Genomic DNA, 25065 nt, shown 5'->3' with positions numbered 1-25065 from the left:
TTCATGGGATGGTTTTCTTCTATTAACGTCTTCCTACTTTCAGTAGGAAGTAGATTATCTGGTTGCACAGACTTCGCAAGCTCATAAAATGCACACTGCATATTAAGAGCTCTTCAAGGAGCTCTGCACATGCTATTATCTCACAGAGAGTAACAAAGGTTGAAAACTCAATGTGGCATAAGGGGGTCTAGAGCACCCATATTCACTTTATATTTATAGCTCCCCAACATACCACTTCCCTTCATTCATCCCCCAATCAGCAACAACCTTCACAGGGTTGTTACTGGGATATAAAGCAGCTAGAACAGCATCCAGTTGAGTCCTCTCTTCTTTAAGCCACACAGTGCTGGCTGCTCAGTGTTCCTTCAACATCCAATGTCCTCACAGCCCACACCTTTGTCCATGGGTTCCCTCTGTTTGCAGGCCCTTTCTCTCCCCTCTCCACCAAGCAAACTTTAAATCATTCTTCAAGAGTCAACTCTTTGGACTATCGAAAAAGCTCCCCTAGTGCATGTTTCCCCTCTCTCCCAGGAAGCACTGTATACTTCCTTTTGGCCACTACAGACTTAGGTGCATCCTCTCCCTTAGAGGATTAATTATAGAGCATTGCAAAAAAAAAAAATTTAATATTTGTGTCTCTCATGGAACAATCAGCAATCCAAGGCCAGGGGAAGTGATACGTCATGTGAGTTATGCCCATGACTTTACGGGTATACAATCTGCTTTGAACTATCCATTCCACTGATTTTGAGCCATATGATCTTAGGTATCAGAATCTCTACCTGTAAATATGGTTTATTCCTACTTCTTAGATCTGTGACAGAGATAAATGAGATAAATATATTTAGCAGGCAGCATTATGATTGTGATTCTTCTTTTTTCTCTAACATCTTCCACAAAGCACAGCACCACGTGAGTGCTCAGTTGTACTGCTGAACGGAGAAGGAACAACATGATATATCAAGAATAAACCAAAGTCTGTTAATGCAAAAAATATTTGGGTCTTTCCCTTTCAATTATGCAAGGGTTCAAAACTAATAAGTTTCTATCCTTTACCAAAACTATGATCATTTCTCATTTTTATCAATAAGAACTACAGAAAAAAAATCACAGTGCTTCTAGCTTCTAACAAAAGAAGAAATGCTGAAAGTTTGGTTTTCTGTGTGTACATGTGACAGCTTGTTTGTTATTTTTCCAGAGTGAGAATTTCCTTGCAGTGGGAATACATTCAACAAATGGTTTCTGTACCTATCAAAGGCTTCAGTTTCAATTCAGTTTTTAAGCACCTACTTAAACTCACATTCTAAAAATATCTTTTAAAATACTAACACTTCATTTAGTTTGGCTGTTTAAAAAGTTCAAGTTCCATATTAGCTAGATATGAGACAGAATGAGGTGGTTTGTAGGATGCACATGTAATCCTGACCATTATTCTAATACAGATTGCAGGGGAAAGGAACAAAACAAAACAAAAAGAGGAGATTAAAGAAAGATAGAAATACAAGGGGATTAAGATTAATATTTGACAGACTTCACAAACTGTCACCGTAAACAAAGCCTCAAAGAACAGTGCTCCTGAGGGCCCTAAGGACATCTGGACCCCACAGGCCAGCCACACGGCCTTGTGAAAACAGCACCCCGTCAGCAGGCTTTATCTGGGAACATATGAAAAGCTATTTTCCCAATATAATATAGTTACACTCATTTATAGATCCCCAAGTCCTGATTCTTCTACTTCTTTTATTTGAACCTATAATTTTCAATTTATCTGTTAAGTATATTTCTCAGAGACTTAAAGCCATTGGATTGCTCTTACGCCACTTGAGCCCCGAAACCCAGTGGATGTGTGGCCAACTCTTACTCTTACTACCCTAGACAACCAACAGAATGATCATGATGGACCAGCCCCATCCCAAAAGCAAGGAGTACCTTCAACTGCAAGCAAAACAATTCCATTCCTTTGCCCTGTAACACCTATGCCCCTTCTCAGCCTGAATCAAAGTGGACATTGTCCCAAATCCCTCAAAACTGAGGAATGAACAAAAATAAGGGGGATGTGTAGGAGCAGATGTGGCTCAAGCAGTTGGACACCCACCTCCCACATGGGAGAACCCGGGTTTGGTGCCTGGTGCCTCCTAAAGGAGGTGAGCAGACACCGAGCAGACAGACAAGGGAGCCATCTTGGGGTGGGGGGAAAAAAGTAAGGGTGAAGTGTAACTGCTGACTAAAGTAATTTATTGTTAATCATAGTTATTATCTGTGTTAATTGAGTAATGTGTGACATTGGTATAAAAATAAATTTTCTTTATTTTAAATAAATAATATATAAAAAGAATAATATTTAACAGTTATAGTTTACATATATCAAGTGAACATCAAAATTTCAGTCAGCCACATGGAGTAATTTGTTATACTTTTGGTACCATCCTATATATAAAAGGGAAAAAAGACTGAGTAAATAAAGTATGAAGAAGAATCATAAGAGAAATAGAAAAACAAAGCTGACATCGAAATAGGGATCTGCTAGAATAAGGCAATGCATTCCTGTACAACCTCTGAAATTGACAGAAATAAGTTTGAGTTTCAAGTCTGCCATTTACAATTAATGTATTAACTTGATAAAGCATCTATATCAGATATTCAAACTTATCAGTTGAATGAATATCATTCTCCCTGAACTTGAATTTCTCCACCTTTAAAGCTAAGGAAACAATAATAATATTCTCACAGAATGGCTGTGAGGACTCAGTAAGACCCATGAAAATGAGGTCCATGAAGTGCTTTGTTATTAGTAAAGCTCAGAAAAAGTAAGACAACTTTATAATTATTATTACTTAGACAACAAGGGAAAACCTGTTTAATTAAGGCAAAAACAAATAAATACGTCCTCTTGGTAATTGTGACTCAATCACTCCTTAATAATCTAATGTTCTAAGTGCATTAGACAGTGAAAATGGCCACAAAGCCTCCCCTTCCCTGTACCCTTGCTCTTATAATATTATTTTGAGGCTCCTCCCATCAAATGCAAAATCCGTTTCTCCTTCCAAGGAATCTAAGTTGGATTGTGACATATCTTGGCCAGCAGAAGGGGGTGAGCTCCTGTACAGACCCACCATCTTCTAGGAACCCCACCAAGCGGTCATGTGAACAAGATCAGAGCTTCACAGATGACGAGAGACGCATGGCCAGTCACTCCTCTAATCCCAGGTTAACAGCCAGCCACCTGCCCCACAGGTACGTGATCACCCTAGATCACCAGCGTCCAGCTAACACACTGAGACACATGCACAAACTCATCCAAGACCCACAAAACCTGGCACAGATCAGCAGAAGGCCCAGCTGACACTAGACTTATGAACAACAATAAACGGCTATTGTTTCATGCCACAAAGTTTTGAGGTATTTTGCTTTTACACAGCAAAAGCTAACTGATATAAAAGGTAATTGTGCAATATTGTATGGTGCATGTTCAGAGCATGTGATTGTAGTTTTAGGCACAAATTCCCACCAAAATGTAAAGTTGGTGTAACAATATGTGTGTGTTTATGCTTTGTGAAAATTTTTTATCCCCTTTGGAAATAGATTAAAATAATATAAAATGTCAATCTATATAGTTATAAATACAGATATCAAACTAACATTAAACTGCTCACTGAAACTGAATGGTATTTATGAGTTTTCCCAAACTTTAGAAGTGACAGACATCTAAAAGCACTTTGTTTTTTTTATAATGCCTTTTTTTTTTTAAGATTTACTTTTTATTTATTTCTCTCCCCTTCCCCTTCCCCCGCCCCACCCAGATGTCTGCTCTCTGTGCCCATTAGCTGTGTGTTCTTCTGTGATCGCTTCTATCCTTATCAGTCACACCAGGAATCTGTGTCTCTTTTTGTTGTGTCATCTTGTTGTGTCAGCTCTCTGTGTGTGCGGTACCATTCCTGAGCTGGCTGCATTTTCTTTCGTGCTGGGCGGCTCTCCTTACGGGGCGCACTCCTTGCATGTGGGGCTCCCCTATGCGGGGGACACCCCTGCGTGGAACAGCACTTGTTGCGCGCATCAGCACTCCTTGTGCGCATCAGTACTGTGCGTGGGCCAGCTCCACATGGGTTGAGGAGGCCCAGGTTCAAACTGTGGACCTCCCGTGTGGTAGGCGGATGCCCTATCCATTGGGCCAAGTCCACTTCCCTAAATGCACTTTGAATAAAAACTGTGCTGAACTACTTCATAGATTTTTCCTTTTCCATTCATAATATTTTGCATTCACTCTTGCAACATGTATTTGTTGAACATCTATGTACAAATAACTCACTATTTTAGGCATTTGTTCATGATCAAAATAGATACAGTCCTTACCGTGGTGAAGTTAACAGGTTCATCTGTAATTTAGAGTTTAATCTTATTTAATCTTCCCCAGCCTCGTTTTCCATCACCAATATTATTTGAACTTCTACTATGTGCTATAAGTGCTTTAATATCTTTAAGATGTATAGAGTGTTTACATATATACTGGCTTATAATCCAAATTTAGACACAAATTCACAATAAATACCATTTGCACTATTAACTTTAACTTCCTGTTATTTTTCTCCTTTTTAATTATACTCTGCCTAAATATATATTCATACATGTTTTCAGGTTTTTGCCCAAAACCAAGGATAAGTGTCTCTTCCCATGTTTTTATTAAAACTATGTATTTTTTTAAATCTTTTCAAGACTTTAAAGAATGCAAAGAACATGTTTTCATCTATCTTTGTAAACTGTTGAAGGCCTTGCCATTCATATCATAAGACTTCCAAGGTCATGGGCCACAATCATTTCAAATGGTAGAAAATAATGCAAATGTACCTGAATATTCAAGAAGAGCCAGGAGTATTCTACACTTTACCTCTGTAGAGAAAGAAAACATCAGTTAGTTCTTCAATCCCTTACTGTCACCAAAACCATGTTTTAACTCTGTAGTAAAAATTAGCACTATCTTATTATATTAGATAATGAAAATTGTACTCAATTAAGATTTAATCTTACCTATCTGCCTACATAAATTCAATCTATTATGCAAGACCCTAAAACATCTTCCAGCTCTGAGTCATGTTAGCTATTGAAGCACCATTCAAATCTTGCCCATTTCTAAATCATCCCAAACTGCTTGAGCTTGTGTGGTGCTCCCTAAACTTCTGTAATTATTATGGTCTATACCAATAAAATTTCAAACAATCTTTTTGCCATTATTATTTAACCTTTTTATAAAAAATACACATCTTCATTTCTTTTATAGGTCAAGCTACTTTCTTCAAGGACAGAGAAATACTAAACATTTCCAAATACTCTTCTTCCTACCCCAACCCAACACAGGGTCAATCACAGTAGATGCTGGATAAATGTGTATCAACTTCATACTCCTCCTGTGTGCCCAATGAGTTATGTGTTTGTTTGCTTTAAACAGATAAATATAAAAACTTCCCAAGTACCTTCTAAGTGTCCAAGATTATGGGAAATAAAAAGAAGTTATGTGGCAGCCTATTGTAGATAGGTTCACAATTGAGTCAGACTATTAGTTTATAAGAAATGCAGGAAATACTTGAAAGGGAATCAAAGTTTAAAAGCAAGATTGCAAGAATTAAAGGATTTCAGAGGCAGGAAAGTATAGTGGACCAAAAGTCACAAGCCTTTTCTGTTATTTACCAGGTTTGTGGCCTTTAGCAAAAGGCTGAACTACTCTGAGTCTCAACTTGCTCATCCCTTTAAAAGCTGGTAACAGTATCCTCTACCTTACCTATGATGCAGGCCTGTGTAGGAAAAAAAAAAATGTTCATTAAAAGTCTGGTGAAATTATTTCAAGTGCTACATACATGGAAAGCTGTGCTATTATTATAAACTGAGTCGAATCTGGTATAGAATTCTAAATGAGTGTAGAAGAAAAAACATCAAATTAGACTGTTAGAGGTGCATATGTCTACCATACATATTCTAAGAGTAGAAAATCGATAGCAAAAGTATAGAGTAGGAAACAAACACCATATATCCAACAATCTAGGGCAGAGAGTTTGCATTATGCCATTATGAGACTGAGATTAGGATACAACTGGGAAGACTCATTGAGAAAAGGCTTCTAATATCAGATTGAAGAGTTGAGACTTCTCTAACAGAGAATGGCTATGAGGGTCTAGGATAGGTTACTGAAATTATGAACATGATATTAATATTTTAGGAAGATGAATCTAGTATTGGGACATGAATCAGGAAAGATGGAGATGGGGGATTAACTAGAAAACCATTTCAGTTACTGACGCATGAAGAGAATGTGAACAATTCAAGAGAATTTTGATAAAAAGAAGCTCTTTTAAATATTGGTACAAAGGCAGAGAAAAAAATTTTTTTTAAAAACTCAGATCTGCTACACATTCAATGCAATCCCAATAAAAATCAATGCAGCCTTCTTTAAGGAACTAGAAAAACTAACTATGAAATTTATTTGGAAAGGAAAGAGACCCCGAATAGCCAAAGACATACTGAAAAAGAAAAACGAAATTGGAGGAATCACACTACCTGACTTCAAAACATACTATAAAGCTACGGTGGTGAAAACAGCATGGTATTGGCATAAGGAGAGACATATAGACCAATGGAATCGAATTGAAAGCTCTGATATAGAACCTCACATATACAACCACATAATATTCGATAAAGCCACCAAACCCTCTCAACTGGGAGAGAGTGGCCTATTCAACAAATGGTGTCTGGAGAACTGGATAGCCATATGTAGAAGAATGAAAGAGGATTACCATCTCACACCTTATACAAAGATCAACTCAAGATGGATCAAAGACCTAAATATAAAAGCCAAGACCATAAAAACCTTAGAAAGCAGTGTAGGGAAACATCTACAGGACCTTGTAATAGGTAATGGATTTATGAATATCTCACCAAAAGCACGATCAGCAAAAGAACTAATAGATAAATGGGACTTCCTCAAAATTAAAGCCTTCTGCACCTCAAAGGAGTTTGTCAAGAAAGTAAAAAGGGAGCCCACACAGTGGGAGAAAATATTTGGCAATCAGATATCTGATAAGAAACTTATAACATGCATATATAAAGAACTCCTACATCTTGAAAATAAAAAGATAAACAATCCATTTAAAAAATGGGAAAAAGACTTAAACAGACACCTCTCCGAAGAAGAAATACAAATGGCAAGAAAGCACATGAAAAAATGTTCCAAATCTCTAGCTATCAGGGAAATGCAAATCAAAACCACAATGAGATACCATCTTACACCCATAAGATTGGCAGCTATGAAAAAAACAGAAGAATACAAGTGCTGGAGAGGATGTGAAGGAAGGGGAACACTCATCCACTGCTGGTGGGAATGCAGAAGGATCCAACCATTCTGGAGAACAGTATGGCGGTTTCTCAAAAAACTAGCCATAGATTTGCCATATGACCCAGCAATACCACTGCTGGGAATATACCCAACAGAACTGAAAACAAGAACACAAACCAATATATGTACACCAATGTTCATAGCAGCATTGTTCACTATTGCCAAAAGTTGGAATCAACCCAAATGCCCATCAACAGACGAGTGGATCAATAAAATGTGGTATATACACACAATGGAATACTACTCGGCTGTAAGAACAAACACACTACAAACACATGTGATAACATGGATGAATCTTGAGAACCTTATGTTGAGTGAAGCAACCCAGACATTGAAGGACAAATACTACATGACCTCAATGATATGAAATAAACAAGCTGCCCTAGATAGCAAGAGACTGAACGATAGGCTTGCAGGAAATCGGAGGGTGGAGGAAGGATATGAGCCGATGTCTGCAGGGGTGGAATTTAAGACGAGATGGTGGTAAGTATGAACACAAAGAAGAGATAAAAGGGGGGCAAGGGGTTGCCTTTGCTTGGGGCTTTGCGGGTTTGAGGGTGGCTGGGGAGGGACGGGTGGGTAACGTTGCCCAAAAGTGGGGGGAGGGAGGGGTAGCATACGAACCAGGAGAGGGTCAGGTGTTGGTGGAGAGTAAAATGCCGAGAAAATCATATCAAAATATAATAAAGAGGGTTACCTGTTTAGAATGCTCGGAGGGGAGGGTCTGATGCAGGACGGGCTCCTGGGGAATGTCTAAATGCTCATTCTGCCAGAGTGGGTGACACCATGGGGTAGAAACCCAAGTAGTGAGAGTGGGGGTGGACCCACATCCTGGGGAGGACTAATGCCATCCAATAGAGGGAACTGTATCCCTCGAGAGAAAGGGTGGCTCCCAGGGCATTGGGGCAGTTGAGCAAGTTAGGCCCTGAACACTATTCCATCTATCTCTGGAAGTGGCTCCTCAGGAAACGGAGGTTGGCTATCACTGAGGGCACTAAGGTGGAAGGGAAAATGGACGTTAAATGTGTGGAACCAAAGTAAATGGGGGGTAAGAGAGGAGTTTCTTGAGAGTACACAAGGATGGATATAAAACATGTAATATTACACCATAACATATAGGAGATGACAGACTGATAATGTAAACCATAATGTAAAACATAGGATAACTAAAAATGTAAAGAACTGTGTATCCTAAAGTATGCACCATAATGTAAATACAGATGTCACCTTGTTAGAAAGCTAATGTCTCAGACTCTGTACATCACTTTAAGGAAATATGATATGAATAGGGCGTAAGAGTATCACTGTGGAAGGGAAAAGGTTTTCTGGTGGATGTGTGGGAGTGCTGTATATTATATATATACAGTGCTGTGGTCTAGGACTCCTGTGAAGAAAAGCTGAATAATTAGGGGGGGGGGGGGGGGGGGAAAGAAAAAAATAGGATGTGGAATTTTTTCAAGTCAACATTCTTTATCTAAGTTCTTTATCTAACTTTATCCAAGTTCTTTATCTATCCTTTAAACTCATTGCTATATGCCATTCCCTAGTAAGGGACCATGACATTATATTGGGCTTCAAATTTCGGGGAGTTCTGGATCACAGAGTGTTTCAACAAAGGCAATGGAGGGATACTGGTATGGGATACCAATGACAGATGATATATGACTGACAGGGAGCTGTACAGAACATATGTCCAGGGTGCATGGTAATGTTTGGATATACTCATAGTGGCAACAATTAAAAACCACAGTAGGGGGGGTACTGGGTTCCCGGCCAGTGGTGCTCTGTCGTGGTCCCTAGGGGAGCAGCGACAGTCTCCCAGGTACAGTGGTGGGGACCGGGAGGGAGTGAGGGTTCAACAGTGAGCCCCTGATACTAATGACTATGCTTGTGAGCTGATAAACCCAAAATAATAACAAGGCCTAGAGCAACTTTGTGCCTGGGAATTTCCTTCTGTCAGCCTTCATGTTACTCAAATGTGGCCAGTCTCGAAGCCAAACTCAGCATGTAAATGCAATGCCTTCCCCCCAGCGTGGGACATGACACCCGGGGATGAGCCTCCCTGGCAACGAGGGACCACTATCAACTACCAACTGATGATGCAACTGGAAAATGACCTTATACGGAAGGTTCAATGCGGATCAGCAGAATATCCATGTCTACATAAAATACCATGACTTTAAAATGCTGTTTGACCTAAAGTAAGGGGGAAATGGAAAGGAGAAATGAGTTTATATGGCTACGAGTTTCTAAAAAAGAGTCTGGAGGCTGGCAGAAGGTTTGCCCTCATGCACAACTGAGCAGAGTCAGAGAGACAGATAAAGCAGATACAACCCCCAGATATTGGTTCCTTTGAGGGCTAAAGAGACCCATGGGAGTTATGGTCATGGCCGATGGGGTTAACTACCAGGGCAGATGGCCCCTCTTTGGAAATGGTGTTTATGTGTGATGAATCTGGACTCAGATGGGATCTCCCTTCATAAGACTTTCATGCTAATGTGCTGGAGGTGCAGTTAATGTTGGGGTTTAAGATATATTTAGGGGATTTGAATCTCTGGACTGACAATGTGATAGCCAGATCCTGAGCCTCAACAGACTCCAGCACCTACAATCTGATTTATTGGACTTACCACACTCAGCTAAGATGGAGGTGAAGAAGGACAACCACCACACCATGGAGCCTAGAGTGATTACAACTGAAAATGGGAGGATTGCATCCAGCATCCAGGTGGAATCTGAGCCTCCTCTTGACATAAAGGTGCAATGGACACAACCAATCCAGTGTCCACATAGAAGAGGTGGCATTGGATTGGGAAAAGTGGACATAATGGACAAAGGGTATGGGGAAAGGCAGGAAGAGATGAGAGGTGGAGGCGTCTTCGGGACATGGAGCTGCCCTGGATGGTGCTTCAGAGGTAATCACCGGACATTGTAAATCCTCACAGGGCCTACATGATGGAATAGAGGAGAGTATGGGCCATGATGTGAACCAATGTATATGAGGTGCAGAGGTGCCCAAAGATGTACTTACCAAATCCAATGGATGTGTCATGATGATGGGAACGAGTGTTGTTGGGGGGGGGGAGAGAGGGGGGGTGGGGGGGTGGGGTTGAATGGGACCTCACATATATATTTTTAATGTAATATTATTACAAAGTCAATAAAAAATAAAAAAATTAAAAAAAAAAAAAAACTCAGATCTGAAGAATGAAAAGGTTGCTGAAAAATGGACGTTTCGAAAGAAGTATGATTTGTTAGGGAGCAAAGATTTGAAAATGAGTTCACTAACAGGCATTTGAATTTAAGGTGGTGGTAGGCTAATCAAGTAAAAATATCAGCCTGTTAATGATATGAGACTCTCATTTAGCTAAGAGATTAGGCAAAAGATAGGCATCATTGAATCTTTCCCCACTTAATCCACTATCTGCTTTGCCCTCTTCTACCTTCAGATTAGTAGGCTATAGCTGAATTAATATAAAATGAAGCAATTTAATAATGCTTCCCAAGTAAAGATTATGGTATTATGATATTTTGCAATAAGAGACTAGGGAACAGCAGACCCAGGGGCTGCTCAACTACATAATCTAAGAGAAAAGCAATATGTTTCCTTCTCTAAGAGTTCGCCTACCAACAACTGCAGTTGTGAACAGCAATTGCTACTTGTAACTTGTTAATGCAGATATGGGATATTCCATTGGAAAATTTATGTGCTGCTATATAATACCCAATCACAGAACTTTAGTAGCTTATTTATTTAGCTCTTAGAACAAGTAAACTCAGAAACAACTGAATACAGTGACATGATTTTTTTCCTGGAAGTAATTTAATTTTATATTAATATAAAATTATGTGTAGCATGAATTACTGGCAAGGTGGCATTATGTTAAATTTCCAGCCAAGACCTAGCCTTCCATTAAATCATTCCTTACATAAAGGCAATTTGGGACATAGAATGAAAATTACTTTTAGTTGAATAGGATAATTTGAGCTGAACTGGTCAGGTTATTTAAGAATATCTCCACATAACAAGCAACTGATTTCGAAGATCCCAATCCTGCTGCTTCTGTCCCATATGAAAAGATCAGACACCATACAGGTTATCAAAGAATGACAGCTTGCTCTCTCCCTTGATATTCCATTGAGGTAAACCAATGGTGGGAGAGCAATCATTTTTTAAAGACCCAAAGAACATGTCAACAATTATAGCTCTTATCTGAAGAATATATCTCACTGAAACTTGCAACCAGTGATACATAAACTCTGCAAAGAGCCCCCTTGTACCATTAACTGTAACATTCTCAGCACAACCAACCACACTCAACCAAGTGCTGGGATCTAGGACCAAAGGTGGCATCCATATTCACAAAATAATCAATCAATATTATATATTGCCATCATTCCTACTGGCAGCTTATTGTGAAATGAGGTACAAAAGATCTAAAAGGAGAAACTAAGATGAAAACCTATGATTCTTAAAATGGCACCTTTATAAAGAACTAAGCATTGTATCCTGCATGAGCTTACATATTAAAGATTAAACCTCAAAACTCTTAAAAAAGGTTATTCCTTCTATTTTGCATTTACTCTAATGATGAATATATGATAGAAAGAAAATTTCAAAGATGATGAGAACAACTAACTTTATGAATTATAACTTCAAGGAGTGTAATGATACTGGCATCTACTCAGTAAAATAAGTCTTTCTCTCACAAAGTATATATCTAGATGCCTTAACCATTTGCCTTTTCAAAATATATTCATCAATTTTACTATTCATTATTTTTGGTGGTTTTAAATTGAGACTTTTCATTAAATGTGATGTTACAATGTGTCACAGGTAACCATTATCTTTATCAATACAGTCAATAAAATACAGTCAATAATTCCAGCTGCACGAATAAATAAGAGTTGCTAACACAATAGAGTTGCTCTGATTCATGGGAAGTGTTTCCTATCTCTGCCAACTTCCTCCCTACTGGTTTCCAAGCAATAGCTAAGCTGTTATATTTGAGTACATTTCTATGCAGAAGACTTAGTAATCAGATAACTTTTAAAACATCTCCCTCAGTTAATAAATGAGGAAACAGGGAATAAGTGACAGGCTCAGACTCTGTCAGGTAAAAGTAGCTGTCTTTTGTCAGGAAATAATATACAACTCCAGCGATTATCTTTAAAAAGCCATTAAAAGGCACTAACCAAATTTTTAACCACACACACAAAACTGCTGAAATCTCTAATTTACTAACAAAAAATGGTGCTTACTAGAGTTGTGCTGCAATTCTGCAGACTACACTTTACTGCATCCAATTTACATACAGATAACTGAGGAATAAAAATGCAAACAGGCATAACACTCTGTTGTATTTCTCAGTCTTAGCATTATTAACATTTGGGACTGGATGATTTTTTGGCTTGAAGCTGTTGGGTACATTGTAGAACATTTAGCAGGATCCTGGCCTCTATCCACTAGACCCCAGTAGCATGCCCCCAATTGTGACAACCAAAAATGTCTCCAGACATTGTCAACCACTGGATGAAATCACTATTCTAATTACTAGGGGAAAAAATTGCTGAATTAGACATATTTTAAATTAGGTAAATTTTTCATTTCATCTTTTATACCAAAATCATTTCGGAAACTCAGAGTTCTCTCTTTATTAACTCTGACTGTAAACAAGATGCAATCAGTTTCAATGTATTATATATCCAATTACAGGTTGTACCAATTATAGAATATTGAGTAAATGATGTCATGTTAATTAACAACAATCAACTTAGGTAACCATTTCTAAAAAAGAAACTTAAAATCTAATGATGCACCCTATATAATTATTTTGATCCTTTGTTGATTCACAATTTATTTTTTACACTTTCCATAAAATTTGGCTTCAAGCCTTTTGGGAATATTCTAGAACTTTTTCTGATAACGTTTCATACTGTAAAATATTAAACTCTTTCCACACTTCACTTGTGTCTTCATGAGTATCAGCCCTTATTTTATTTACTGAGAATAGTCTACAATAAAGTCTATGTTGTTGAGATCCTTGGGGTGCAAGGCTCTGCAATCTTAATTCTCTTTCTCTCTTCCTTCACATTTTTCAGGACTTTTATTTTCCTCACATGCAACACTGTAAAAAAGAGTAATCAAGGCATTATTACTATGCTCTTGGTTTTAGTTGCTTTTTGAAATTATCACTAATATCACGCAAAGTTCTGCCTTGTTTTCTATCATGACCTTCAACAAACTTTCTGATGTTCTGGGCAAGATTCCGGACACTGCTGGGAAGATTCCAAGGATCTTGCTTGATGTGAAGCCTTAGCCTTTTTGGACAACTCAGCTTAGGTTCCATTTCTTGCTGAAATTCTAAACAGACACAGAAAATCTCTCATAAGTCCCAAGTATTTGCAAAACAGTTAAACAAGCCTTAGGCTTCAGAATGTTCTTTCTTTCATCACCGTTTTCTGCATATTATCATGATGGTAAATCTTTAGTTATGTCATAGGAGAAAATTTGCTAGATCTAAAAAGTCAAGACAATTATATTTTTCTTGCAAATGTTTAAACAAAGAAAGAAATTTAGATGTAAATTCTTTCTATTTTCAATATCCTAAACTAGATGTCAAAAAATGGCAGTTCTCTATCCTGTTCTGTTTGTCTATGCCATTCCCCAATTCCCTTTCCCCTGGCCCCTGGGACATAACCATGTAGGTATGTTTAGATCTGGCAAAAGCAACTTAACAATTAAATCTCTTCACTTAACTTATCTCTGTTCAACCCAACCCCTATAAGCATTAAACAATTTAAACTTTATAAGAAATCTAAATGGGTCTACATTGGTTTTTTAATATATTAAAAAATGATCAAAATGAAAGTAATATTCAGTGAATAGGAAATAGGAGCAACCAGAATTTTCCATCTTATACAAGGATTGTGCTTCATGACTATATTTTCTGCCATCTTTTGTTTCCCAACTACTTCTAACACTTACTTTAAAAAAATCTTACCTGGTAATCCTCGCCCTGGTGTAAGGGACTTGGTTTGCTCAAAGGCCCTCACTACAGCTTTCCCTTTTAGGAGATTGGTTATTGCATCCACCTATCAATAGCAGAAATGGCTATGGTTATAAACTTCTCAGAACACGACATATATGTTTCTGAGAGTAAATCTTATAAAATACATTTTCTTAAAGCAACAGTTATTTTTGAAACCTCACAATGCTTTTAAATACAGGGTTGGAATAAACCCATTTGATGACACTTGCACTAGTTTTTCTTATAATATATCCACATGTTAACACAAAATAAGTATCCACTTCACAAAAGAAATTAAAATGTCTGGAATTGGAAGGAAGAAAGGAGAGTGATAGAGAGAGGGGAAGAGAGAGGGGGAGAGAGAAGGAAAGAAAGAAAGAGAGAGGGAGGGAGGAAGGGAGGAAGGGAGGAAGGGAGAAAGGGAGGAAGGGAGGAAGGAAGAAAGGAAGGAAGGAGGAAGAAAGGAAGGAAGGAAGGAGAATGATAGGGGAAGAGGGAGGGAGGGAGGGAGGGAGGAAGGAAGGAAGGAAGGAAGGAAGGAAGGAAGGAAGGAAGGAAGGAAGGAAGGAAGGAAGGAAGGAAGGAAGGAAGGAAGGAAGGAAGGATATATTGAAATCCTTTTCCAAGTGGTAAAAAGCTTCTATACTACAAATTTTGTTCATGATATATTCTTTTTATATGTAAAATACCAACATAAGCACAAAGATAGTCTTGTGCATTCTGAAACTAGGAATAAATCTGGCAAGAAAATTTTAAAAGATTTGGAAATCCCACAAAGAAACAAAAAAGATAACTCCTATGTGTAAATTCTTCATAATTTTCCAAGGGCTGTAAAATACTTAATATTCACAACAATCCTTTGGATTTGTTGGAGAAAGAGAGACAGATTAAGGCCTTTCCATTCCAACTTCAAGCTCATTTTACTTAAAAAGGGATTGTTGATAGTTTAGCCTGTGAATAAAAGAAGCCTCCAGTGCTCCTGTCATACCTGGCTGAAAAGATGCTCAAGGCAACTGTGTATCTTGTCCTGTTTGTCATGAGAAATGCGAACACTCAAGGGAAGTTCATCACCTACATGTCGAAAACCACAAAAAACATTCATCTTATGTTATGCTTCACATTCCTGAGGATTTTGATACAAAATATTAAAAATTAACTCAACATGAGCTCTTATTCTGTACATTAGTTCTCCCTTTCAGAAAAAAATTCCAAAAGAATTTTAACATCTAGTAGGGTGCCAGATTATCGTTCCTCCAAAAACAAGTGAAAGCAGATACCCTCAATGAAAGAACACTGTGGTATCACATTTACGGAACCTTCCAAACGGTGCATTTTTCTTATGGTTGAATAACTGAAATAAGTTGCATTCTAAAAAATTAAGATTTGTTCTAATTGGATAAGAAATTTTTGGCTTAATATAAAAAAATGAGATGTTTATAACAGTCAGTACTTTTCTCATCATCCATCTCCTATCACTCATCTACAAGGCTAGTCCTTAGATTCAAATCCCAACCCATCTCCCTGCCCCAAACAGCAATACCTAATATTTTTAGTATAACTTCTTTCCTGTACACTGATCATCCTTCAGGGCACGAGTGAAAAATCATAACATATATCAAGAAAAGAAGTAGTTTATTTCTTTCAGCGCTTTGTAATTCACTCTCTTTATAAAGAGATTGGAAATTTGATTATTAAGCACAAGAACCTGAAATGAACTATGTGTGGCCACCTAGACTGACTGGAAAATGGCAGAAATGCATATGGATGTGGCAAATGAATTCTTAGGACTACGTCCAATAAAACCAACATTAAAAAGTGTGAACGCTTTAACCCCACACACCTGAGTCCATCTCGTCACTGTGAAAATAGGAGCTGCACTGGCTGCTGCAAATGCTCGTGAAGGAGGCAACGGAGTTCCGGTTGCTGTTGCAATCGCTGCCAAGAATAGGTGATTATGTTACCTTAAGACGGCATCTGCCAATGTTTTCCTGTGAGTTCTTATTACATAAACTTACTACACCAGTTATATTTATTAATTATTTTATGCATAATAATGAGAAAGGTCATCTTTTTCAACTAACACCATGTTTTACTTTGTAATATATTTCAAATATAATCAAATTTGAAATTTTCTTACAGCATGTCGAGAAATGATTTTTGGAAAATGCTTTGTTAAACAGAAGTCAAACTGAACTTAAAATCCTTCAATCTACTTGATAGCATACTCTGGTATTTAGATAATCTGCTAACAGAGGTCAATGAAATCCTGTTTGATGATGTCTGCCTTTCAATCCTTTCTGATAACTTAAATGTAAACTTAACCTGTTACACTCTCAGCTTCCTGATAAGATCACATCTTACATATTTCCACCTTAGAACTCAACACTAGACCTCTTCCCTAGTAAATGGTCAATAGTGGTGATAATGGTAGGCAAGAACATCTAAAATTTGTGTGTGAGTATGGACATATTATAGATTTTAAAATAGTGTGGGAGATATTTTTTTTCCCTTTCAGGCTAAATAAAAAGGATTTGTTTAACTTTAAAGCTACCATTAAAATTTCTCTTATAGCCTAAAGGAAAACTGTGAGGGTAATTTTAATTATCTGCTAACTAGAATCTGAAGGAAGTAGTTTTAGACACATAACTTCCCTCTAGAGAGAAAACTACAGATTCCTATTAAAGGAGCATATTGATATTCTTAGGAGTTAAAAGTAAATGAAAACGTAACCACTGTTTATCACTGTTATATTTTATTAAATCTCTGGGATTAATCAATTTTTATGCATTTGATAAAACCTTTTTCACAGAAAAATGGGATAGTAGAGTGCTTAGGAGATAAACCCAGGAGCCAGACCACCTGGTTTCACAGGCAAATTATGCAACCGCTGTGGGTCTCAGTTTCCTTATATGTAAATAGAGTTATTATTGGAACCTGGCACATTGGGTTGTGATGGGGATTATGCGAAATTATCCTGTTTCCTCATGAGTTGGTAAAAATAAGCTTTTAATGATAGTTAATAGTTTGTGCCTTAGTTACTATTACTCAGTATCTTTTCATTGTAAAACACCACAGGATACACAAGAGCAAGTAAGTTTTTTCCTTCCATTAGTGTAAGTGTAGGGGGAGATGTTAAAGCTGCAGACACAGCACACAGGGCAGGTTACAAACGTGTTCCCTGGGGCTTCAGTGGATATAAGAATTCAGGGGAGAAAGAGCAATTCACTTGAGGGAGGTCCTTGTAGGGCCACTTGTCATTGAGAGTCTGGCAGGAAGATTTCAACAGATTTTTGGCGGAAGGCATCTCCCCCAAAAATCCCACAAAGCTGGACTATGGAGATGGGCAAGGGAAATTACCCCAGTTTTTATGGAACACAGAATATAAGAAAAGAGAAACAAGGCTAAAAGAACTTCTATTCACTACCCAAGAATCCAATGATCGAAAACAGATATTTGGGGGGGAAAATGCTAATACAGGCACAATATACTTATTTGTTACACATGTTAATTAATCCACTAATATGACAAACCTTGCAAATAGGTTCACACCTCTGGAGAAAAAAGAGCTTTTTCCAAATTACTCAGATTGTAAAAGGGAAGAATATGAAGGTATGCTCTCTCAGTAAGTGTATCGGTGGTTGTTTTTAGAGAGTAATAAGAACAAACATCAATTAAGGAAAAATTTAAAAGGTCTTGTGGAAAATACAGAATCACACTGGACTTTGTAGATCAAACGAGTTTAAGAAGCTAATGAATCACCTGTAGGAGTCTCTGTTGCTGATGGTGTCATGACCTGAATCTTCCTGTTCTTCTCCTGCTACATTAAAACAGACTCTTTTGCTATTCCTTTCTCCCTTCTCATTGTCACTGTCGGTTGGTATTATGGACTCTGATGTCTTACGTTCTAATTTAGGAGAGTATGTTATCGAAGACAGAAGGCTGCAATGTGATAATTAAAAAATAAAAAAGCATAAGTACACTTTTTCAAAATGGCTACAGATAACTGCCTTATTTACTGAATACCACAAGCTTACAGATATTTCTGGAGTGCTTCTGTTTCATATCAAATGAATATTCTATTGCAAGAAAACCATGGCATACAGAGCTCATTATTTCTCTAAGAATAAATAATAGAAAAAGCACACAATTTAGACCAGCATGCTCCACTGAAATCCTGGTTCTGCCACCTACCAGCACTGTTATCAAAATAAACCTGCAATAGATTCTTTTTGACATCTATATAATAGGGATAAGAAGAATAACTACCCTGCATGATTTCTGTGAGAATGAAACGAGAACAACATATTCCTGGGACCTAATGGGTGCTATTTTCCAACTCCAGCCATAATCACAACAAACTTCAAAGTACTAACACAAACATGAAACCCAAACACTGCATGTGCTTTAATATCTTCATTGGCTTACCTTCAGACGTGTCCTGTCATATAAAACCCAGTGCTGTGCACGGAGTAAACACTTGATCAATTAATTTCACGAATTAGTCAATTAAACACATTTATTAAATGATAAACAGTGTTCTTGGTGCTGCTAATACAGCAGTTTGCAAAACACACAAAAGACCCTGCTCTCTTGGAGATTAAATTCTACTAGGGGAAGACAGAGAATAAACAAGTAAACTGTGGAGCATATCAGATGGCAAAACATATTAAGGAGAAAAAGAAAAGAGGGAAGCCTGAAGGGGCAATTTCAGATAGTGCAGTCAGAGTGGGTATCACTGTGAGGTGTGACATTTGAATAAAACTTTGGCATTGTATAGAGTGTTAGACACCAGTGAGAATTGGAAAAACTGTGCTATATTACTCAAGTCCTGTCAACATTTTCAGTAACGGAGAGCTATGAACTATTTTAAACACAGTTTTTCTATTTGGAAAGCTACATTTATGTCCTGTCAGACAGATTGTGTGCTTATTCATTCCCTCCACCCAAAAGATTAAAATATTAGACTAACTCCAATTACCCAAACTCCATGTAGCACAGACAGATGAACTGTGAATACGAAAGAGGAAAGATATGCAGGAGTCCTCATTTTGCAAGAAGCCCTCTGTGCATTATGTATCTTTTAAATTAGGAGTCATGGGGCTAAGTAGAAACATTTTTTCAAAGTTTTATGAATTATGTTCACATATTTGCTTTTCATTTTAAACAGCTGCAATCATGCTTGGACTGACCCTGTGGGAACAAGTGTTAGGCTAAAAAACACATGATAGAAAAACAGTGATGTTGACATATTTTTGCATGAAATTTTTAGACTGTGAAAAGCAACCATAAGATATCAAATTATAATATTTTATTTGTGCATGCAGAAACATTTCCTTTATTTTTGCTCATATACAATATTAAGTTATCTACCAAAGGCTTATTAATTTTGGATTAAAATTCATTCTAGATCAATCTCCTAATAACTTTGATTAACAAAGATCTTGTTCACAGTATATCATATTTACCTGTGTATAATTTTTCCATTAGGTTGAGATTAAAATATCATCATCATTATAGCTAACTTTTATTGAGGTCTTATATCAATCAATACGCTAAGTACTTAACAGGTATTAATTCATTTAATCCTTGTATAGTAGTTATTATCCCCATTTTAGAAAAGGGTCACAGATGTATACACACATTGCAAATTATGCAAAACCCACTCCCCCAGCATATAACTTAAATACTCCAGAGGGATTATGTCATTAGCACTGTCCATCATCAGCCCAGTTCTCTGGAGAACATGGCTGGATGGCACTTCCCTACCCCTGAGAGGACAGGCATGGCTGGTGTGACTTGCTTTAATCAATACAATGTGAGTGGATGTGACACAGCTCACTTCTAGGTAGATGCCTTTAGGTAGTGTGCAGTTCGCCTCATTTCTTTGTGCTGCTGTGACATTCGAGTATCAGGATAACAGCAGATGTGTAAAGAAAGTGATGCTCAAAGGGTGGTCCACAGGCAGTTGTTGGTCAGCAAACTGTTGGCTACTGGTCCAACATAGTCCAGCTTGGTCAGCCTGTGGCTCGAGATGGGCATGTAGAGTGAGCAAAAAGGAAGCCTTTGTTGTTTTAAGTCTCGGAGACTTCAGAGTTGTTGTGAACATAACAATGAAGCAGGAAGAAACAGCTGCTCTGTAGAGACCAAGGAAAACCTAGAGAAATATGATATGAGTGACCAGGGCAAGAGTGTCTACTTTGTATTTGGGGACTAGGGACAGTCTGTCTACAGATTTGCCACCTAGCCTGACCCTGAATGCCTAGGAGGACCCGCCATACACACTCAGGAGCAGAGCATACCAGTCAGAGGACGGGAAGGTGGGCTTGAGGCTGTCACATTCCAGGAACAGAAAGGAGGCTTGTGCAGACTGATGGATGGGCCAGACCCCACAGGGCCTCGCAGGCCATATTAATGCATTTAGATTTTATTTTCATTGCCATGCGATGCCATTGAGTGGTTTTAAGCGAGAGACTAACACGGTCTGATTTATCTTTAAAGATCTTGCTGGATTCTGCTGAATGTGGAAAGTGTGCGAGAGGTCCAGCTAGAAAATGCCAACAGCAATGTAAGTGAGGGAAGATGGTGACTTGGGTTAGGAGAGGTAGTAGGTGTGGGTGGTAGGAGTGGGTGGTAGGCGTGGGTCATGGGTGTGGACACATCCTCAGGTGTAATTGACAGAACTTGTTGAGGTACTGGAGGGGAAGGGGAAGGAAAGAGAAAAATCAAGATGATACCTAGATTCTAGCTTGATGAACCAAAGAGATGGGGAATGCTTTACTGAGGAGAAGGAGACCTTGATGGGGGAGAGGCAGAAACAGATTTGAGTGGGAGGAAATCTAGTATTCAGTTTTGGAAATAAATTTAAGTTTGAGGTATCTATGATATACGCCATTGTTTAACATCAGTGTTTCATAACCCAAATCAGAGAGCATCTGTGAAAATGATATAAGTGGATGTGTTTCAATGTATAAGGCAATGAATGCATGGAATAACCATGTCTGGTACATAAAACCATACAGTATGTGTTAATTTTGATGATGCTGTGCCCTATTTTGTACATTTACCAACAAAATGTTCAGGAAACCTCAAAAAATAAAATAAAAAATTCTACCAGCCTCACTATTTAACTCCCAGCTTACTAAATGTTCCCAATGGAATCACTCAAACCTGGGCATCAGGCACCTGCAAAATGAAGTCTGTTCTTCTCAAATTCCCCTTCCTCACTGGCCCTCAATACTTTTCATCCATTTCTTCTCTGTGAGAATACATAAAACCTCTATTTTAAAATCCCATCAAAGACTTTGGACTTTTCATGAATTCTTTTTTCCTAGCATGTAAGTGTCATTAACCAGAATAAAAGCCTGTTAAAGAGTAAAAGTGCTTAGGTTCTCAGTTAAACAGGAGTCTCAAAGCCTTGATTAAATTCATACTGTTACCTTATTTTGCATTACTGACAGCAAATTAGTCTCTAGTTCCCTCTCTCGATGTGATGCTACTATGAACACAGCTAGTGAAATTCCTAACTACTAAAGGAAATTTTATTACTTGGAGAGGTGTGTCCATGTTACAGGGTAGTCAGACTGCATGATAAGACAAGCTCAATGCCATGCCATTTCCAGGAAATGAATGGCTTCTAGAAAGGCTAGAGCAATGAGAGGTTATGGGGCAATTTCTCTTAAAACTTAGCAACACCCCTGAGGTCTGTGTCTCCAATCTGCAAAGACATCTATATCTGGCCAAGAATAACTATTACATGGTGAGAAAAGTGTTTGGTAACTAGCTTTTTAGATAATTTGTCAAGCTTGAATGCACTGCAGCATCTCTGAATACAAAGAGCAATGCGAAATCCAGGCACTTGGACAACTGTTCTTTTTGAAAGTGGTTATATTGCACATTGAATTATATGGGAAAATGGTTATATTTAGAATTATATTACATGCTGTATGCAGAGAAGACCAGAAAGTTTCTCAAATCATTTGCTTGTTTCATGCCACTTGTCTAATAAACCATGCACAGTTGTGTAAGACTTTTAGAGTAATAGAATGGCAAAAATTAAGTGGAAAAAATCATTTAGAGTAGCTTTTGTTAATAAAGTAACTTAAACCCTTTCTGCAACTAGTGATGTAAAAATAAAGCCCTTTGAATCAGGTAAAGGGAGCCCTTCGGTTCCAATCTTTTTCTTGAAAATAGATCTTAGTTATATATTAGCTGAAATTTAAAAACAAAACATAATTTAACACAGACAGACAAACATTTGAACAACTTCCAGGTAGGGCAATGTAGACAATGCAAAGCTGAGGTAGTGTTAGCTCAGGAAAATCAATTATCCTTCCATTGCCAAAGGACTCATCTGAAAATTGGGAATAATATCTCTTTGCTTAACTGGAAGTATGGGATGAGTCCATATGTTCACTGAAAATCCCTTAGAGATCTATGATCTATGATTCAGTGCCACTATTTATTGCCTTATTAGTCAAGATTCCTTGTATACTTCCAAATGTCTCAGGAAAAAAAGAGAAGGTATATTAAAATCCCATTGATCAAATAAACAAAATATAATGCCCCCAATATGAACTTCTCTGTTACCAGGTCATTCTAAAACATATTTCAAACGTATCATACATTTATTTAAAAATAGCCTGTTCCTGTAGCAACTTCATTCTAAACTGTTCATCCATGAACAGGGAACACACAGTATTATATACCAAATAGTATAAGTAATTAGAAATATTAACTAATATATTTGACATAGGAAACCAGAATTTTAATTCTAAATTATTTTTTTAAAAAAGACAATTAAAGTAAATAAATAATTCTAAATTACTCATTAAAATTTTTCAGAATAGAAACTATTTTAAGGTTATTTTAAAAAGATGATGCATCTAATGTGAATGTGATCTTTAAATTTCAAAAAAACACAAATAAAAGATCATACCAATTAAGACTTCATTCATATAATGTCTAATTACAACAGAGGCTTAGAATAATTTTTAATATCTTGTCAAAACTGAATTATCCACATAAGTATGAGATTGTGTGTGTGTTATCAGAAATAAACAATACAAATTTAATAGCAATTTAAATCTACAACCTTGTAAAGAAAGTATAATAAAAAGTGGGAAACAGTGTTTCTAAGTATTTTCATATTCTACAAATTTTGGATATATTCAATAATTTCCATCTCTTGAATGTATGGCAAACACTGCTTTTCATATAATTTTGTATAATTTTTACCAAAGACTTGTAATTGATTATTACTATTCATCCTGTTTTATAGATGGAAAACTGAGGTTTAGAGCCAGGACTAGAATCCAGGCTTCTACTCCAAATTCAATGCTCTATATAGAGCTGCTTTGACTGGATGTCAAGAATATTCACAAGCCATAATGTAGCATATCATCCTCAAGCATCCAGGCAATTTTGCAAAATAGTCAAATCATTTATTTCTTAAATAAGAATTCAAATTGACCTCTTTAGAAAAATTCTAATTAACTGCATCTGTCTTCTCTTAGTTAAAACTTTCAAATTATTAGCACAACCATTTGTGTTATTGCTTAGTAAGCCATTAGCTTGGTCAGAACAGAAAAAAGAAAAAAGATTGCTCCTAGGGACACATCATTTTGTATTTACTCGTTTCACCAGTATGTTAAGTACTTGCTATATCGTAAGTTTTTCATAAATACCTATTGAGTGCATATACACCAAGCACTGTGCCATGATCTGTAAAGGATACGTGGAAAAACCCATATGCACTACACTTTCAAGCATGTTTTTTCATTTAATATTTTTACACTGATATTTAGTGTTTTTCTACAGATAGAATTTTGTCTCTCTCTTCCCTGGTATTCAGAGTTTACTTAAAATATATATCTATATATATTTATGCTGCTTTTCTATAATTTTTAAGGTTTTAGAATGTAGAGGATCTATACAGTCAGTGCAAATCTCAAGTTTAGTGTTCAAAACTAGAGAGAATGATTGAATTTTCAAACATCACACCTTCTACAGTTATTTTACTCGACAAACTAAAAGGTGCAGTATAAAATACTTACTCATCTATTTGACAAACACACATCTCCACCTCTTTCAATGCAGTCTGAAGTTTGCCCAACAGTTTCTGATAGATATCTTGAGTTTCTAAGTCTTCTTCTTTTAACAAATACCGGAGCCCATGCCCATCTTGCTGCCCCAGAGACAGACCTGATGGGGCCGCCATGGTGGTAATTGTGTGCTGAATGTAGACCATGGGACTCAGTTTCCCTGAGGAGTAAAAATCATTCCACGGTAAGGTTTACTACCTTTGAGTAGCAATTCCATCCAATTCATTTTAGAGGCACAAGCTTACATAAAACAAAATGCTGAATTTAAATTCAGGAAAACTGCTTGCGGGAAATAGTAAGTAAAAGCTAGGAATATGGTTTAATCCCACTTCCGACTTTGATGGTGCTGGATGGCTGATACAACTGTATTTTCCTCAAAGTAATAGGGCCGTTTCAGATTAGGGCTTTTCACAGCAAGATGCGCTGTGCTGATCGCACATGTAATAAGGGCTGGAGCCATCACTCTCTTTTGAAGAGAAATAATAAAAATGGAAAACTCAAGGTCAGTCTATAAATACTTATGCACAAATTACCCAAATGACTACAGTGAGGAATT

At 37.3% G+C, this 25065-nt stretch overlaps 1 protein-coding gene across 1 annotated transcript in view; it reads right to left on the bottom strand.

The window, feature by feature from the left end:
- Nucleotides 1–25065, bottom strand: part of PREX2 (phosphatidylinositol-3,4,5-trisphosphate dependent Rac exchange factor 2) — a 328672-nt gene that overhangs the window by 108533 nt on the left and 195074 nt on the right. Inside the window, exons 25-31 of the mRNA XM_058275621.2 lie at nucleotides 24462–24669; nucleotides 18169–18348; nucleotides 16250–16344; nucleotides 15398–15480; nucleotides 14383–14473; nucleotides 13614–13742; nucleotides 4843–4884 (exon numbers count right to left, since the gene is read on the bottom strand). Of these exons, the coding sequence (XP_058131604.1) occupies nucleotides 4843–4884; nucleotides 13614–13742; nucleotides 14383–14473; nucleotides 15398–15480; nucleotides 16250–16344; nucleotides 18169–18348; nucleotides 24462–24669 (828 nt within the window). The remainder of the gene's footprint in view (nucleotides 1–4842; nucleotides 4885–13613; nucleotides 13743–14382; nucleotides 14474–15397; nucleotides 15481–16249; nucleotides 16345–18168; nucleotides 18349–24461; nucleotides 24670–25065) is intronic.

The sequence above is a fragment of the Dasypus novemcinctus genome, chromosome 14, assembly GCF_030445035.2.
Source record: "Dasypus novemcinctus isolate mDasNov1 chromosome 14, mDasNov1.1.hap2, whole genome shotgun sequence".
Lineage (NCBI taxonomy): Eukaryota > Metazoa > Chordata > Mammalia > Cingulata > Dasypodidae > Dasypus > Dasypus novemcinctus.
This window is presented reverse-complemented; position numbering and strand designations above follow the sequence as displayed.